Source organism: Cetorhinus maximus, chromosome 3 (assembly GCF_964194155.1).
Source record: "Cetorhinus maximus chromosome 3, sCetMax3.hap1.1, whole genome shotgun sequence".
NCBI classification, from domain to species: Eukaryota; Metazoa; Chordata; class Chondrichthyes; order Lamniformes; family Cetorhinidae; genus Cetorhinus; species Cetorhinus maximus.
This window is the reverse complement of record NC_135881.1, coordinates 12,137,213-12,156,081: the sequence shown is the minus strand read 5'-3', so window position 1 is coordinate 12,156,081 and position 18,869 is coordinate 12,137,213. Positions and strand designations below refer to the sequence as shown.

Below are 18,869 nucleotides of genomic sequence, written 5' to 3'. Positions count from 1 at the left end.
ATTTTCTGCTTTTATCTCATTCCTCTAACATCTTAATCCTCTCAGTCGGGTACCAGCCGTATCTGAGTCCAGGGAGCTTCTATCTCTTCCACCTTGCCTAACAAAATATTTGAGATTCTTTAAGAAGGGCATCTTGGCCTAGTAGAGGATGTGGATGTATCCCCGAATCTTGTATAACATCAGCTCTGCCTTCCAACTGCCCTAACCAATCCAAGGTTGTTTTATTTTCCATCACTGATATATAAATAGCTGCTAAACTGAAATGCTAGTCATAAATTAAGAACGCGCACATCTCTTTTAATGCCTTGGGAATATTTTCTCCATGATATTGTTCACAGCACTGTCCTGGTGTTGAGTTGATGGAGCCTCCAGGGCAGTCCTGGAGGGTTGGCAAGCTTGGACGCACAGGAGATTTACCGGAGTGGTACCAAGGTTCGGGCAACTCAGTCATGTGGAAAGTCTGGAGAAGCTGGGATTGTTCTCCGTAGAACAGAGAAGGTTTAGAGGAGATTTGATAACGATGGTGTTCAGAACTGTGGTTAACTAGAAAGGTTAAAGACAGTGTCAAACTTAAAGAATGAGCATGCAATTGTGCAAAGATAGGTCAGAAGATTGGACAGAATATAAGGAGCAGCAAAGGGTGATTAAAAGATTAATAAGGAGGCAAAAATTAGAGTACGAGAGAAAGCTAGCCAGGAATATAAAAACAGATAGTAAGAGTTTCTATAGATAAGAAACGAATTAACAAAGTGAGCATTGGTCCTATAGAAAGTGAGTCTGGAGAATCGATAATGTAAAACAAGGAAATGGCATTTTTTTTTGCATCAGTTTTCACTATCGAGGATACAAGTAACATCAGAAGCAGCTATAAATCAGGAAATGGAAGGGAGGAGGAACTCAGGAAAATTACAATCACCAGAGAAGTGGTACTGAGTAAACTGTTGGAGCTGCGGGCCGACAAGTCCTGATGGATTTCATCCTAGGGTCTTAAAAGAAGTGTCTAGTGAGATAGTTGATGCATTGGTTTTAAATTTCTGAAACTCCCTAGATTCGTGGAAAGTCCCATTAGATGGGAAGATAGTAAATGTAACTCCATTACTCAAAAAGGGAGGGAGACAGAAAGCAGGAAACTACAGGCCAGTTAGCCTAGCATCTGTCATAGGGAAAATGTTGGAAGCTATTATTAAAGATGTTACAGCAGGGCACTTGGATAAGTTCAAGGTAATCAGGCAGAGTCAACATGGTTTTGTGAAAGGGAAATTATGATTAACCAATTTATTGGAGTCCTTTGAAGAATAAGAGTCCTTGTGGATAAAGAGGAACTGGTGGATGTACTGTGCTTTGGTTTCCAGAAGGCATTTGATAAAGTGCCCCACATCAAAAGTTATTGCGGAAAATAAATGTTCACAGTGTAGGGGGTAACATATTGGCACGGATAGAAGATTGGCTAGCTGATAGGACGCAGAGAGTAGGCATAAACGGGTCTTTTTCAGGTTGGGAAGATACAATGAGTGGTGTGCCACAGGGATCAGCGCTGGGACCTCAACTGTTTACCATTTATATGAATGACTTGGATGAAGGGATGGATGGGATGGTTGCCAAATTTGCTGAAGATGCAAAGATAGGTGGGAAAGTAAGTTGTGATGGGGACAAAAGGAGGCTACAAAAAGATATAGATAGGTTAAGTGAGTGGGCAAAGATCTGGCAAATGGAGTATAATGTGGTAAAAGTTGAAATTGTCCATTTTGACAGGAAGAATAAAAGAGAAGCATATTATCTAAATGGTGAGAGATTGCAGAGCTCTGAGATGCGGAAGGATCTGGGTGTCATGGTGCATGAATCGCAAAAGGCTAGTATGCAGGTACAGCAAGTAATTAGGAAAGCTAATGGAATGTTATCATTTATTGTGAGGGGAATTAAAAACAAAAGTAGGGAGATTATGTTTCAGTTATACAGGGCACTAGTGAGATCACACCTGGAGTACTGTGTAAAGTAATGGTCTCCTTATTTAAGGAAGGATGTAAATGTGTTGGAAGCAGTTCAGAGAAGGTTTACCAGACTAATACCTGGAATGGGTGGACTGTCTTATGAGGAAAGGTTGGACAGGTTAGGCTTGTATCTGCTGGAGTTTAGAAGGGTAAGAGGCGACTTGATTGAAACATGTAAGATCCTGAGGGGTCTTGACAGGGTGGATGTGGAGAGGATGTTTCCTCTTGTGGGAGAATCTAGAACTAGGGGTCACTGTTTAAAAATAAGGGGCCGCCCATTTAAAATGGATATGAGGAGAAATTTTTCTCTCAGAGGGCCGTGAGTCTTTGGAACTCTCTTCCTGAAAAGCTGGTAGAAGCAGAACCTTTGAATATTTTTAAGGCAGAGGTGGATAGATTCTTGATAAGCAAAGGGGTGAAAGGTTATCGGGGGTAGGCGGGATGCAGATTTGAGATTACTGTCAGATCAACCATGATCTTATTAAACGGCACAGCAGGTTGGATGGCCTACTCCTACTCCGTGTTAGTATGTTCGTATGTACGTATTGTGAGGGCTAAAGCTAGTGAATAAGGAGAAACTGTTTCCAGTGGCAGAAGGGTCAGTAACCCGAGGACACAGATTTAAGGTGATTGGCAAAAGAACCAGAGGCAACATGAGGAGGATTTGCTTTTTAACGCAGTGAGTTAGAAACTTTTTTTATTCTTTCATGGGATGTGGGCGTCGCTGCCTGGGCCAGCATTTATTGCCCCATCCCTAATTGCCCATCAGAAGGTGGTGGTGAGCTGCCTTCTTGAACCGCTGCAGTCCATCCATGAGTTCTGGAAAGCACTGTCTGAAAGGATGGAGGAAGCAGATACAATAATAATCTTCGAAAGAAGACTGGACAAATATCTGAAGAGAAAACTGCAAAGCAATAGGGAAAGTGACAAATTGGTCCGTCCTTTTTAAGATCATTGACGATGGGCTGAATGGCCTCCTTCTGCTCTGAGAGACTGTAAGGCCAGAAAGGGTGTTTTGAGGTATGTCTGTCCTGTCATCACGAGCGAGCGCAGTGGCATCACGGCGACACCACCCTCCTCACACTGAAGGCCGCCGCCCCGGGACAGTTCAAAGTTCACTGTACCTGAAAAGATCCGATGCAGAGGTCGAGGTACAGCCTGGTTGCCAACACGGCGCCATCAGGAGGGAAAGCGCACACGATGTAGTGCACGCCAAACAGAGGGACCAGGAGCAGGGTCGACTTGGTCAGTCGCCTGTGTACAGAAGAGAACGAGCAGTTGATACACTTTCGATTACAGGAATCCACCCTTTGCCCGCAGCACAGGTCAGAGATGGAGCTGGAGTCACTCCAGGGTCTCGGATCCACAGAACTGCGTAATAACCCTTGGCTTCAATTTATCAACTGGTTTTCCCTCCCTCCTCCCGGTCAGCGTCCACAATAACAATGTGTTAAATGGTCAAAGTGCTTCACGAGAATTATCGGACATAATTTGACACTGACATTTCAGGAGATATTAGGTCAGATGACCAAAATCTTGGTCAAAGAGATAGGTTTAACAGAGTGTCTTTAAGGAAGAAAGAGGGGTTGGGAAGTTTAGGGAAGGAATTCCAGAGCTTGGAGCCCGGGCAACAAGAGGCACGGCCACCAATGGTAGAGCAATTAAAATCGGGGATGCTCCAAAGGCCAGAATTAGAGGAGTGCAGGTATCTCGGAGAGTTGTGCAGCTGGAGGAGATTACAGAGATAGGGAGGAGCGAGATCATGGAGGGATCTGGAAACAAGGAGGAGAATTTATAATAATTATTTATTAACCGAGCTGGTGGCTGTGAGTGTCAGGTTTAGTGGTGGTGCTTATTTCCCAGTCCTGCGTGTGTGTGCTCTCTCTCTCTCTCTCTCTCTCTCACACTCTCTCACTCTCTCACTTTTCATCGTGAGTCTGTACCAGATTGGCCATGTAACAGCTCTTGGCTCTCTGAAAGTATAAATGTAGAAGGGGCGAGTTGGGGGTGAGGTAAGGGGGAGTGAGTGAAAAGCAAGAGGTCCACGGGCACACCATTTGCAGCTTGTTCTTCATACCGGATTGTGGGATGAGGGTGAAGTGGAATTAGAGAAGGTGCACAAGACAGGCAGGAACGTGCCATCATCCCAGATGTTTCATTGAAGCCAGCTGCAGTGGGTTTAGTTTCCACATCTAGATCCTTGGGGCTGGACCCCACATGTTGACCTGCATTATTTTTAACATCCACAGAACTTGGGCTTCGCTGGCTGGGCCAGCATTTAATGCCCATCTCTAGTTACCCTTGAGAAGGTGGGGGTGAGCTGCCTTCTTGAGCTGCTGCAGTCCATATGGTGTAGGTACACCCACAGTGCTGTTAGGGAGGGAGTTCCAGGATTTTGACCCAGCAACAGTGAAGGAACGGCGATATATTTCCAAGTCAGGATGGTGAGTGACTTGGAGGGGAACTTCCAAGTGGTGGTGTTCCCACCTATCTGCTGCCCATGTCCTTCTAGATAGTAGTGGTCGTGGGTTTGGAAGACGCTGTTGAAGGAGCCTTGCTGAATTCCTGCAGTGCATCTTGTAGATGGTACACACTGCTGCTAGGGGAGTCAGATTGAACTCGCCTTGAGGTTGGAACCCCACAATCTAAAGGAGAGGTGAATGACGCGGCTGTGCAACATGTGCCCAGCTCTTCAGCTGCCGAGTTTCCTCACCTGTACTGAGTGAAATTAGCTTTGTGGATCTCGTTGGGGATCAACTTTTGGACCAGGATCCGGATGATGTTAATAAAAAGTACAAAATTGACCTGCCAAAGGAAAACACGTGAGAGTGTGAGAAATAGGAACAGCAACAGGCCATTCGGCCCTTTGAGCCCGCTGTGCTATTCAACAGGCTGCTCTTGTTCAAATGAATATAGAATAAAATAAATACATAGATAGACTTTTGGTCGAGGGATGAATATAGGTCAGGACACCAAGGAAGGCTCACCAGAGGGCCATGGGCTTTTTCACATCCAGGTGAGAGGCTAGACAGGGTCTCGGTTTAACAGCTCATTCTCATTTAGGAGAAATAAACACGAGAGGACATGGCTTTAGGGTGAAAGGGGAAAGGTTTAGGGGGATCATTAGGGGGAACTTCTTCACTCAGAGAGTGGTGTGAGTGTGGAACGAGCTACCATCTGACATGGTAAATGCGGGCTCACTCTTAAGTTTTAAGAATAAATTGGATAGATACATGGATGGGAGAGGTCTGGAGGGTTATGGACTAGGTGCAGGTCAATGGGACTAGCGGAATAATATTTTGGCACAGACTAGAAGGGCCGAATGGCCTGTTTTCTGTGCTGTAGTGTTCTATGGTTCTATGGTTCTAAAGACGGCACCTCTGACAGTGAGGCACTCGCTCAGCACTGCCCTGGGAGAGTCGGACACAATGGTGCGCTGAAGCCTTCTGACTTTGTTCTATTCATCATGGGATGTGAGCGTCACTGGCTAGGCCACCATTTATTGCCCATTCCTAATTGGCCTTGAGAGGTGGTGAGCCGCCTTCTTGAACCACTGCAGCCCATGTTATGTTGATACATCCATAGTGCTGCTGAGGTGGGAGTTCCAGGAGTTTGACCCAGCCACAGTGAGCTCGAACAAATGTTTAATTTGTATTGGCACACTCTTTTGTCCCATAAAGAACATACGTAGTATTAGGAGGATTCTCAGGCTGATGAACACCCTTTCATGTCCATTTTTAAGCCTTGGAGTCAGGAGGGCTACCAATTGAGCCACAAGATTTCCTATAGTACAACCGACTGAGTGAATGAAATGATACAAATAAATACATAGATACCTATCAGCATAGGGTAGACACTGAGAGATTGTTTCCTCTGGTCAGGGAATCTAAAACATAGGTGTCTAGCAGCACCCACATGCTACAGCTGCAACACATCACCTACCCAATCATGTTTATCATGTTTTATTTGACTAAGTTTCAATTTAGAAATATCACTCAACTTTTATCTGTAGTTATAGTAAGTAGTTTAACTAGTTAAGCTATAAATTTAATGCAATACTTATATCTTCCCCAGTACCAGCTTAAACTGCTGCCCCTGTATAAAGGGGTAAAATCTTAAAAGTCACCAATCAATCACCTAATCAATGCTTTTGAACGCCCACCCAGCTTCTGGAGACTGAAACAGATATAACAAGCAGCACAACCTTCCTCTCTGCACTGAATTCCCACCTGCACCAAATTCCCAAGTTAGCACTTTGGAATTCTCTACCCCAGAGGTTGTGGATGCTCCATATTGAATATATTTAAGGCTGGGATAGAGAGATTTTTTTTGGTCTCTCACAGAATCAAGGGAGATGGGGGGATGGGCAGTAGAGTGGGGTGGAGGCAGAAAACCCTCCATGATTGAATAGTGGAGCAGGCTCGAGGGACTGTATAGTTTACTCCTCCTATTTCTTCAGGTCTTATGTTCTTATTTAAAAGGCTCAATTTTGCTTTGGCATTACTTACCGCAACAGAAACCACAATTGGTCCTTTGATTATCCACCAGTATGGAGAGTCTTCAATAACATCCCAACACCTGGAAGCATTGCAGAATGTTAATGGGAAACGCCGCATCGCATTTCTTCTGTTGCTTATGCTACTGTCTATTCAACTGCAATATCCAATTCCTACCATCTAGAAGAAAAAAGGCAGCAAGCACATGGGAACACCATCCTTCTCAAGATACACACCATCCAGACTTGGTATTATCTTATTGTTCCTGGGTCAAACCTTGGAACTCCCTTCCTCACAATACTGTGGCTGTACCTCCACCAGATGGACTGCAGCAGGTCAAGTTCTTCACCATCTTCTCAAGGGCAATTTTTTTTAATTGATTCACGGGATTTGGGCTTCGCTGGCTGGGCCAGCATTTATTGCCCATCCCTAGTTGCCCCTTGAGAAGGTGGTGGTGAGCTGCCTTCTTGAACCGCTGCAGTCCATGTGGTGTAGGTACACCCACAGTGCTGTTAGGGAGGGAGTTCCAGGATTTTGACCCAGTGACAGTGAAGGAACGGCGATATATTTCCAAGTCAGGATGGTGAGTGACTTGGAGGGGAACTTCCAGGTGGTGGTGTTCCCATCTATTTGCTGCCCTTGTCCTTCTAGATGGTAGTGGTTGTGGGTTTGGAAGGTGCTGTCGAAGGAGCCTTGGTGAATTCCTGCAGTGCATCATTTTTTTCTTATTATTCATTCATGGGATGTGGGCGTCACTGGCTAGGCCAGCATTTATTCCCCATCCCTAATTGCCCTTGTTTAGAGGGCAGTTAAGAATCAACCACATTGCTGTGGGTCTGGAGACCAGGTAAGGGCAGCAAATTTCCTTCCCTAAAGGACATTAGTGAACGAGATGAGTTTTTACGACAATTGGCAATGGTTTCATGGTCATCAGACTTTTAATTCCAGATTTTTATTGAATTCAAATTCCAACATCTGCCATGATGGGATTCAAACCCAGGTCCCCAGACTATTACCCTGGGCCTCTGGATTACCAGTCCAGTGACAGTACCATCATACCACCACCTCCCCCTGCTACACATTACTGCTACTGTGTGTCGGGGGAGGAGGGAGTGAATGTTTGTGGATGTGGTTCCAATCAAGTGGGCTGCTTTATCCTGGACGGTGTCGAGCTTCTTGAGTGTTGTGGGAGCTGCACTCATCCAGGCAAGTGGGGAGTATTCCATCACACTCCTGACTTGTCCCTTGTAGATGATGGACAGGCTTTGGGGAGTCAGGAGGTGAGTTACTCGTCGTAGGATTCCTAACCTCTGACCTGCTCTTGTAGCCATCGTATTTAAGGATTAAAGATGGGCAATCAGTGCTGGCCTCACCAATGATGCCCACAACCCACGAATGAATAAAAAAAATATGCACACTCAATGGCAACACAGTAAGTACATTTTCTGCTAATCAACAACAATTTTCTTTATTAAATCAAAATACATAGATTTTTTTTATTCCTTCACGGGATATGACTGTCACTGGCAAGGCCATCGTATGTTGCCCACCCCTAATTGCCCTTGAGAAGGTGGTGGTGAGCCACTTTCTTGAACCACTGCAGTTCCATGTGGTGTAGATACTACCTCAGTGCTGTTAGGAAGGGTTTAGACTCAGGATTTGGACCCAGCAATGATGAAGGATAAATGGTCATGAAGGTGATAGATGTACAAGTTGAGGTAGAGTGTGTCTTGGAGGGAAACTCGGGGGCAATGGTGGTCCCCTACCCCAGTTGGCCCTGTCCTGCTAGAAGCTGGATGACGTGGGTTGGGGAGGTGCTGTCAAAGGACCGGTCCACCTGGTGTAGACGCCCCCTGCCCCTGCCACAGTGCAGGTAGCAAGGGAATTCCAGGGTCTCTGGGGCCTCAGATATTTACAATTGATATCACTGACTTGGCTGAAGGGGCCAAATGTATGGTTGCTAAGTTTGCTGATGACACAAAGATAGTTCGGAAAGTAAGTTGTCAAGATGACATAAAGAGTCTGCAAAGGGATATAGATAGGTTAAGTGAGTGGGCAAAGGTTTGGCAGACAGACTATAATGTGGGGAAAATGTGAACTTGTCCATTTTGACAGGAAGAATAGAAAAGCAGCATTTTATTTAAATGGAGAGAGGTGGCAGAGCTTTGAGATACAGAGGGATCTGGGTGTCCTGGTACATGAATCAGTAAAAGTTATGTAGGTACAGCAAATGATTAGGAAGGCAAATGGAATGTTGTCATTTATTGCAATGGGAATGGAATATAAAAGTAGGGATGTTTTGCTTCAGTTGTACAGGACGTTGGTGAGACCACATCTGGAGTACAGTGTACAGTTTTGCTCTCCTTATTTAAGAAAGGATATAAATGTGTTGGAAGCAGTTCTGAGAAGGTTCATGCAACTGATACCTGGGGATGGGGAGATTATCTCAAGGAAAGGTTGGATAGGTTGGATCTGTACCCATTGGAGTTTAGAAGAATGAGAGGTGATCTTATTGAAACATATAAGATCCTGAGGGGACTTGACAGGGCGGATGATGAGAGGATGTTTCCCCTAGTGGGAGAGACTAGAACTAGAGGACATAGTTTAAAAATAAAGGGTCTCCCATTTAAGACAGAGCTGAGGAGAATTTTTTCTGAGGGTTGAGAATCTTTGGAACTCACTTCACAGAGAGCGGTGGAGGCAGGATCATAGGGTTATTTTTAAGGCAAAGGTAGATAGATTATTGACCAACAAAGGTGAGGGTGAAATGTGGAGTTGAAGCCACAATCAGATCGGCCATGATCTTATTGAATGAGGGAGCAGGCTCGAGGGGCCGAGTGGCCTACTCCTGCTCCTAACTAGCACATTTGTATTTTGACCCAGCAACAGTCAAGGAGCGGTGATACAGTTCCAAGTCAGGGCCGCTTGCAGGGGAATTTGCAGGTGGTGGTGTTCCCATGCATCTGTTGCCCTTGTTGTTCTAGGTGGTGTAGTTCGCTGGTTTGGAAGGTGTTGTCGAAGGAACCTTGGTGAGTTTCTGCAATGCATTTTGAACATGGTACACAGTTCAGCCAATGTGCATTGGTGGTGGAGGGAGTGAATATTTAAGATGGTGGGTGTGGATCAAGTGCGTTGCTTTGTCCTGGGTTGTGTCGAGCTTCTTGAGTTGTTGGAACCACACTTACCCAGACAATTGGGAAGTATTCCATCCCATTCCTGACTTGTGCCTTTTGATGATGGACAGGCTTTGGGGAGTCAGGAGGTGAGTTACTCATCGCAGGATTCCTAGACATTGACCTGCTGTTTCAGTCACATTATTAATATGGTTGGCCCAGTTCAGTTTCTGGTCAATGATACCCCCAGGATGGTAATGCCATTGAACATCAAGCTGCGATGGTTGGAATCTCTTTTGTTGGAGATGGTCATTGCCTGGCACTTGTGTGGTGTGAATGGTACTTGCCGCTTGTCAGCCCAAGCCTGGATATCGTCCAGGTCTTGCTGCATTTGGACATGGACTGCTTCAGTATCTGAGGAGTTGCGAATGGTGCTGAACGTTGTGCAATCATCAGCGAACATCCCCACTTCTGATCTTATGATGGAAGGAAGATCATTGATGAGGTAGCTGAAGATGGTTGGGCCGAGGACACTGTCCTGAGGAACTCCTGCAGTGATGTCCTGGAGCTGAAATGACCGACCTCCAACAACCACAATCATTTTCCTTTGTGCTAGGTATGACTCCAACCAGCGGAGAGCTTTCCCCCTGATTCCCATTGACTCCAGTTTTGCTAGGGCTCCCCAATGCCACACTCGGAGTGGGGCAAAGAGAAGAAGCAATTCACCCCTTTTAACCTGGTCGTAACACTGCACATGAATCTCCCATCACCCCTCTTCATCGAACCCTATCAGCACACCATTGTATTCCTTTCTCCCTCATATGTTTATCTAGCTTCCCTTTAAACGTTATTAAGGCTATTTGTCTGAACTACTCCCTGTGACAGTGCGTTCTGCACTCTCACTATTCCCTGGGTAAAAGGTTTCTCCTGAATTCCTGATCGGATTTATGTGTAACTTACTTTAGATTTATAGACCCTGCTTTATTTCCATCTCATTAATTTACTTTTAAGTCCGAGCCTTAAATTCTATTAAATGAAAGCGTTTTACTTACTCAGAGTTTTCGAATAGAAGTTTTGTAATCACCCAGACAATGGTACATACAATGGGAACACCTTGAAGGAAAGAAATTCTTCATTAGACCACCCTCAGAGGCTGAGAATTAATCTTACCTTTCAGGGTTCAGATGGATTAGGAACTCAGGAGAAGCTGAATTGAAAAATCAAGCAAAGGGGGATGTATATCTGATCCTGTCTGTGCACATGCATCAATATTCACAGCACATACTGTGGCTGCAGATGAGAGAGTCAGACTCTCTTCAGTGTCTGACAGGATCAGAAATAATCAAAACCACAAAGTATCAGCCTAGTCACTAGAATCATACAGCCCAGAAGGAAGCCCATTCATCCCATCGTGCCTGTGCTGTTCCTGGATAAAGCAATCCATTAGTCCCACTCTCCCACCCTGCACTTTCCCCATAGCCCTACAGTATATATATTTCCCTCTTACATGTATTTATCCATTTCCCTTTCAAAAGTCACTGCTGAATCTTCTCCCAGCACCCAACCCAGGCAGCAACTCCCACATCCCACTCTCTCTCTCATCCCTTCCCATCTTTCCTTAAGTGTGGCACCCAGAATTGGACGCAGTGCTTCAGCTGAGCCTGAACAAGTGTTCCATACAAGTTTAACAGAACTGCCTTGCTCTTGTACTCTCTGCCCCTGTCGATAACTTCTCTGCTGCCGCATGTCTGCCCGTTCCACCAGCCTCTTTTATGTCCTTTTGAAGTTATAAGCTATCCTCCACAGTTCACAAAACCGCCAAGTTTTGTACGGTCCACAAAGTTTGAAATTGTGCCAAGGTCTAGGTCATTAATACATGTCAGGAATTACAGGGGTCGTAACACCTAACCGGGGTCCTGGGAAACTCCACTATATACCTTCACCTAGTCCGAAAAAAATCCATTAACCCGTACTCTCAGTTTCCTGTCACTCAGCTAATTCTGTATCCATGTTTTTACTGTCACTTTTATTCCATGAGCCCTAACTTTGCTCCCAAGCCTGTTGTGCAGCACTTTATCAAATTACTTTTGGAAGTCCATGTACACCACATCAATGGCACTGCCCTCATCAACCCTCTCTGTTACCTCATCAAAAAGCTCCAGCAAGTTAGTTAAACATGATTTGCCCTTAGCAAATCCATACTAGCTTTCCTTAATTAATCTGGATTTTCCCAAGTGACTATTAACTTTGTCCCGAATTATCATTTTTAGAAGTTTCCCCACCACAGAAGTTAAACTGATGGGTCTGTCGTTGCTGAGCTTATCCTTACACCCTTTTTTGAATAAGAGTGTAACATTTGCAATTCTCCAGTCCTCTGGCACCGCCCTGAGACTAAGGAGGACTGGAAAATTATGGCCAGTGCCTCCACAATTTCCACTCTCACTTCCTTCAGTATTTTTGGATGTATTTCATTCCTCATAGGGCCTTATCCACTTTAAGTACAATACTTCCACCTCATCAACTATAAACCTTTCTCATGTCTGAACTACCTCCTTTTTCACCATGACCTGGGCAACATCATCTTCCTTGGTAAAATCAGGTAAAATCAAAATAAGTTCATGTAATACCTCAGCTGTGCCCCCCTGCCACCATGTGTAAGTCCCTTTTTGCTTCCTAATAGGCCCAATTCCTCCTTTTACCAGTCTTTTACTATTCTTAAGCCTATAGAAGACTTTTAGATTCCCTCTTATGTTGGCTGCCAGTCCTATTTCATGCTTTCTCTTTGCTTCTCTTATTTACTTTCTCGTTTCCTCTCTGAACCTTCTATATTCGACGTCCTTCACAATGTATTATCCTCCTGATGTCGATCATTAGCACACTTCTTCGGCTTTGTTTTAATCTCTATCTGTCTCTTTATCCAGCGAGCTCTGGATTCGTTTGCGCTACCTTGACTGTGACCGAAACATCTCTCCTTTAACGGTAACCCATTGTTCAGATACAGTTTTGCCTCCTAACCTTTGATCCCAATTTTTCTGGTGAGATCCATTCTTACCCCATTGAAGTTGGTTTTCCCCCAGTTACCTCCGGATTTTTCCTTGTCCTTTCCTATAGCCAACCCAACCCTTATGACAATGATCACCGTCCCCTAAATGTTCTCCACCTGACACTTGATCCACCGGGCCCACCTCACAGAATCACAGAATCACAGTGCAGAAGAGGCCGTTTGGCCCATCAAGTCTGCGCTGACATGTGAGGAACACCTGACCTACCTACCTAATCCCATTTACCAGCACTTGGCCCATAGCCTTGAATGTTATGATGTACCAAGTGCTCATCCAGGTGCTTTTTAAAGGATGTGAGGCAACCTGCCTCCACTGCCCTCCCATTCTCATGGGGCGATTATCATTTTTCACATGTCCAACATTTTTATAATTGATAAACAAAAGTGTTCAAAGGCATTTTAAAAAAGAAACATAATTTTTTTCAACGACCTTATGAATATTTCTCCAACGCAACTGTTTCATAAGGATTAATTCCTGGAGAATGGGCACTGACATATAAATGGTTTGAAACCACGGTCTATTGATTTGAGCTCTCTTGTTGTCTATAGTGTTGATTTAACTTTTTTTAATCCGTTTTTAGTCAAAACAATATCTTTGCTGTCTGTTTTTCAGACCGGAGGGTGCTAGACAGCAGTGTTCCCCACAGGTCAGTCCTAGGGCCAATGCTTATTTTGCTATATATAAATGACTATATTGGAATACAGAGTAAAAAATTTCACAATTTGCCGGTGATACCAAACCTGGAGGTGTGGCAAACGGTGAGGGTGATACCGGTCAACTGCAACAGGACAGAGCTAGGCTAGCGGAATGGGCAGACAACAGCAGATGGACTGTAATACAGGGAAATGTGATGTGCTGCGTTTGAGCAGAAGGGGTAGCGAGAGGCAGTATTCTGAAGAGTGTGCAGGGACAGAGGGAGCTGGGGATTCAGGTGCATCGCCCTTTGAAGGTAACTCTTTCGAGTTATCAACAGATCGCATGTAACTCTTTCGAGTACATTCACAGTTCTTGGTTTCCGGGAGTGGGACATGAACCCACAACCTTCTGATTCAAAGGCGAGGGTGCTATGAACTGAGCCACAGCTGACACCTCATTGCCCTTTGAAGGTAGGAGGACAATATTGAGACATCAGTTAACAAAGCACATGGGAACCTGGGCTTCATGAATTGAGCAAAGACACAGGGGGCGGAATTTTATGACCCCGTCGGGGCTGGGGCAGGGCCGTAAAATCCCACCAGGGGACGCCATGCTGAACCTTTATAAAACACCGGTTAGGCCACAACTAGAGCATTGCGTCCAATTCTGGTCACCACATTTTAGGAAGGATGTGAAGGTCCTTGGGAGGGTGCAGAGCAGATTTGCCAGAATGGTTCCAGGGTTAGGGGAATTTAGCTACAAGTTTAGATTGGAGAAGCTGGGGTTGTTCTGTTTGGGACAAAGGAGATTAAAGGGGAGATTTGACAGCAGTGTACTAGGGGACGCAGATTTAAGGTTTTGCGAAATAATTTGGGAGGATGAACATTTTTTGAGGCCGCGAGTGCTGATGACCTGGAACTGGCTGACTTTGAGGCTGATGGGAGCTGAGACGATCAGCAATTTCAGAAGGATATTGGATGGGCACTTGAGGGAAATAAAATTGCCGGCCTAGAGGGATGAAAGGGGGGGGGCCAATGTGGCGGACTGGATCTCTCTACAAAGAGACGGCATGGACTCGATAGGCTGAATGGCCTCCCTCTGTACTGTAAATGGCGCGGTGAATTTATGACCCTCATTGAACTCTGTGAAGACTTCCACTTTACAGGACCATGAGAAAAAAAAGATCCAGGTCTTAGCCTCCATTAATACCAACAGATGTTGATATACGGAGGGCCTATGTCCAGGCCGGTTTATTCAATGGGGTTACATGAAGATGCCAAGCAAAGCAACACTTGAAACCCAAGCAGTTCATCTTTTTATTAGGTTATTTTGTAGCGTGTTTGGAAAGGACAGTCTTAGTGCTGTTTTCTCACTCGAGTCTCCATGCCTCTCCTGTCAAGCACATCAGGCCAGCTGTACCGTAGTTAGTCGCAGAATAAAACTTTCTCTACACAGCCCCAACCTCACGCATCCCTTGGCTGGTATTTGTCCCTCAACCAACATTTACTAAAAAAAAGAAAATCACAGATTTTCAGGTCATTATCAAATTGCTGTTTGTGGGATCTTGCTGTGTGCAAATCAGCTGCCAAGTTTCCTACGTGACAACGGCACCTACCAGTTCAAAGAACCCACTTTGGTGCACCTTGAGGTCATGAAGGGCGCTACAAAAAGGCACAATGGTTTCTGCGCACAGCACCACCTTTATGAAATACGCGCCAGGTTTCATCTCCCCATATTTACCTGTCGCCTCCGCGCGCTGGTACCTACCCCATCCCAGGATACTCCACCACCAGAAGTAACTTTTGCCGTTGGAGAAGGAGACTATCAGCAAACAGTTGAGATACAGAGCCTCCACCAGCAGCCAGAAGTAATTCGTCATCATACAGAAGTAGCAGAACACCACAGATATCTTACACCCCACCTGCAATGAAGGAACAGCCACAGTGTTAGCTCCCGTCCATCAACAGTACAGTTACCATCTTCGCTGAGGTGGGACGGTAGCCATGAGGGCTAAAATAACCACCCCAACCCCCCATTCTGCCACTACGTGAACTAATCTCCCTTCATCCCTGTGCTCATATAGGCATAATTCCTTGCTTAACGAAGGATATACTTGCTTTGGAAGCAGTTCACTAGGCTAATTCCTGGGATGATAGGGTTGTCTTACGAGGAGAGGTGGAGCAGGTTGGGCCTATCCCCATTGGCGTTTAGAAGAATGAGAGGCGATCTTATTGAAACATAGAAGGTGGGGCCTGACAGGGCAAGATGCTGGGAGGATGTCTGTCCGTGTGGAGCACGAGGGGGCAGTTTCAAAATAAGGGGTCTCCCATTGAAGATGGAGATGAGGAGGAATTTCTTCTGTCAGAGGGTCGTTAGCGTTTGGAATTATCTCCCCCAGCGAGCAGGGGAAGCTGGATCATTGGATTTATCCGAGGCTGAGTTAGACAGATTTTTGATTGACAAGGGAGTTGAGGGTTATGGGGGAGAGGTGAGAAAATGAACATTAAGGCCACAATCAGATCAGCCATGATCTTATTGAATGGTGGAGCAGTTTCAATGGGCTGAATGGCCTACTCCTGCTCCTATTTCTTCTGATCATATGACCTTAAATGGGCTACGTATGAGAGTTAGCCATCCAATGCAGTAGACGACAGTCAGCAAAGCCTAGGACAGGGAGATACGTGCCTAGCCAACTTCCATAACGTTATTGAGGAAGTGACCTCCCAGCCGCACCAACGACAGCCTCACGGGTGCTTAGAATTCAAAACAAAGCTTCTGACCCGGCAAATTCTGTCCAAACAGAGGGAGGCAAAGTAAGCCTCAGGATGTGTGGGGTGGGCAGGAGTTGCCTGGTGGGTTAGACACTGACCTTTAACCTCTGATTGAATCCTGACCTAGCCGGTCAGGACAAATGCCCCTGCCATTGGCTGCTTAAGATCCAATGGGAATTAGGATTGGATGGTCTCAATGGCTGATGGGTAATAATTAAAGGTTACATTACAATGGGTTTGGGGAGTGGGGAAACTAAGACTCAATATATGTCTATATATTCCAAAGAATGAATGCTCAAGGTGTTGTCCGGCCAGAACACAGCACAATTTTGTCATGACATCACCTGATTAGTACTTCACTGTGTGGGCCCCATAGTTCATTGCTCTACTGGCTTTTTTTAATTTAGTTTCAGTTGCAGAATGTGGGCATCGCTAGCTAGGCCAGCATTTATTGCCCATCCCTAGTTGCCCTTGAGAAGGTGGTGGTGAGCTGCCTTCTTGAACCACTGCAGTCCATGTGGTGTAGGTACACCCACAGTGCCGTTAGAGAGGGAGTTCCAGGATTTTGACCTTAGCGACAGTGAAGAAACGGCGATATATTTCCAAGTCAGGATGGTGAGTATGCAAGTTCCTCGGAGGTGAACTTGCAGGAGGTGCTCATAGAGTCATAGAGTTATACAGCACAGAAACAGGCCCTTCAGCCCACCGTGTCCGTGCTGGCCATCAATAGGCACCTATCTATTCTAATCCCATTTTCCAGCACTTGGCCCGTAGCCTTGTATGTTATGGCATTTCAAGTGCTCATCTAAATATTTCTTAAATGTTGTGAGGGTTCCTGCCTCTACCACCCCCTCAGGCAGTGAGTTCCAGATACACCTGGGTGAAAAACAATTTCCTCAAATCCCCTCTAAACCTCCTGCCCCTTACCTTAAATCTATGCCCCCAGCTTATCGACACCTCCGCTAAGGGGAAAAGTTTCTTCTTGTACAGCTGGGCCCGATTGAGGGGCTGGACATCAGGAAGGAGGAGCCCACCGAGAGCCACCTTCCTGCTCTTGCTGCTGACCACCCCCCCTCCCCCCAGCATGTTGCGACCAGAACCACCCCGCTCTCCTGCCCCACCCCAACACCTCCCCACCCCACCCCACAATGCTTCCCTGTGGCTTGGATCGCTCCAGTGTCCTAGAACCTGCTATTCCGGCAGCTGCCACTGACTCCAAGTGGCACCACCGAGTACAAGAGCTGCTGACCTCCGACTGGCCGGCCGCTCCCGGGAGGCGAGACTTCCGCCCCCCCCCAACCCCCCCCACCCTGGGGCCTTGATCCAGGGGAAGGCCCACCACTGGCCTCGCCGCTGCTAAATCTACGTCCTCCTGTCACTGACTCACAGGCCGAGCTGAACCCAGGAGTGTGGACTGCAGCGTCCCCTTGGGGATCACCGACAGGGCAGAGCGGAGTGGGGGGCAGGGGAGAACAGGACCTGCCCCCCCTTTTCTCAGCATGAGCTGAGGGTGGGGTGGCATCGTCCGGGGTTTGCACTAAGCGCCCGCCAGGCTATCCTCTTGGCGCCAGGCGCCATATTTAAAGTGCAGAGGCGCACACACCTCTCAGCGCTTCCCAGCCCAGGGCTACTGCATAGAAGACATGGCCCCAAAAGGCAAAAAGACTGCAGCCCCCAAGGTTCAATGTCGTGTCCCTTTTAGACACAGTCGGGGCTCGCCGTGATGTCCTCTACCCCCTGCTCTGGCCGCAGGAGGGGCAGCAACATCACCAACCTGGCTTGGGGAGGCGGTGGTCAGCGCCAATGCCCTGCAAAAGAGGACAGACACCCAGTGCCGCAACAGGGTGAATGATCTCCTCCATTCGGCCAGGGTAAGTCGCTCTTCTCATCCCTCTCAACTCACACACTCACAAACCCATCACACATCCACAGGGCCCTCACTCACTGTTCAAGGGACATCACCATTCACTCTCTCACACTCACCTCATCCCATCCATGGGACCACTCACCACCCACACAGGCCAGGCATACTTATCATCTGGCCTGGCAAGCATCCTGCTTACACTCTCTCCACTATTCCTGCCGGACAAGGTGGCACACAAAAAGAGGAAGAGGTCTCAGACCGGTGGAGGAATGCCCAAAATCAAGGTCCTCACGGACTTTGAAAACAGAGCCATCCAGCTGGCCGGCGATGATCTGGACCGGTCCTGTGCTGACGGTGAGGTCGGCGGTGCTTTACCAAGTGGGGGTCCAGCATTGCAACATCCATCAGACAACCATGCTGTGAGTGATGTGTCCTCTTTCACAGGCCACTGCCATGTACTAATTATCTTCCCTTGCTTTCCCAGGCACATCTGGGAGACAGCCAAGAGAGACCATGACACAGGGCCTCCAGTCAAGCCCCGAGGGAAACTCAGAAGAGGAATCCACTGAAACCCTCCCTGAAGTCCCATCACAGCGCTCACCTACACCTTCCACTAGCACAGAGATACACACCTCTGTGGGAACTAGCTTTAGAATAGCCACTGGATCACAATCTGGCGAGCACATTACACCAGCTGATCCACAGCAGGTGGACGCTGGGACTTCCCAGGTCCCCGGCGCTCGGAGGGCTGCTGGAGGCCAGAACGTTGCTGAGTCCAAGTCAGATGATGAGCCTCTGGACTCGGTCATGTCACAGTTGCTGGAGCTGCAAAGACAAGCTCGGGTACTCCAGGACGGGATGTCCACTGCGCTCCTCAGATTGCAAGACATGATGGAGGATTCTGTCCACCTTCTGGCTGAGATGATAGCGTCGCCATGT

The 18,869-nt window shown here is 46.7% G+C and overlaps 1 protein-coding gene across 1 annotated transcript in view; it reads right to left on the bottom strand.

Moving 5' to 3' along the window:
• LOC144672185 (growth hormone-releasing hormone receptor-like) overlaps nt 1-18,869 on the bottom strand; it is a 63,392-nt gene that overhangs the window by 6,669 nt on the left and 37,854 nt on the right. Inside the window, exons 7-11 of the mRNA XM_078534007.1 lie at nt 15,063-15,216; nt 10,650-10,710; nt 6,497-6,566; nt 4,702-4,793; nt 3,113-3,242 (exon numbers count right to left, since the gene is read on the bottom strand). Of these exons, the coding sequence (XP_078390133.1) occupies nt 3,113-3,242; nt 4,702-4,793; nt 6,497-6,566; nt 10,650-10,710; nt 15,063-15,216 (507 nt within the window). The remainder of the gene's footprint in view (nt 1-3,112; nt 3,243-4,701; nt 4,794-6,496; nt 6,567-10,649; nt 10,711-15,062; nt 15,217-18,869) is intronic.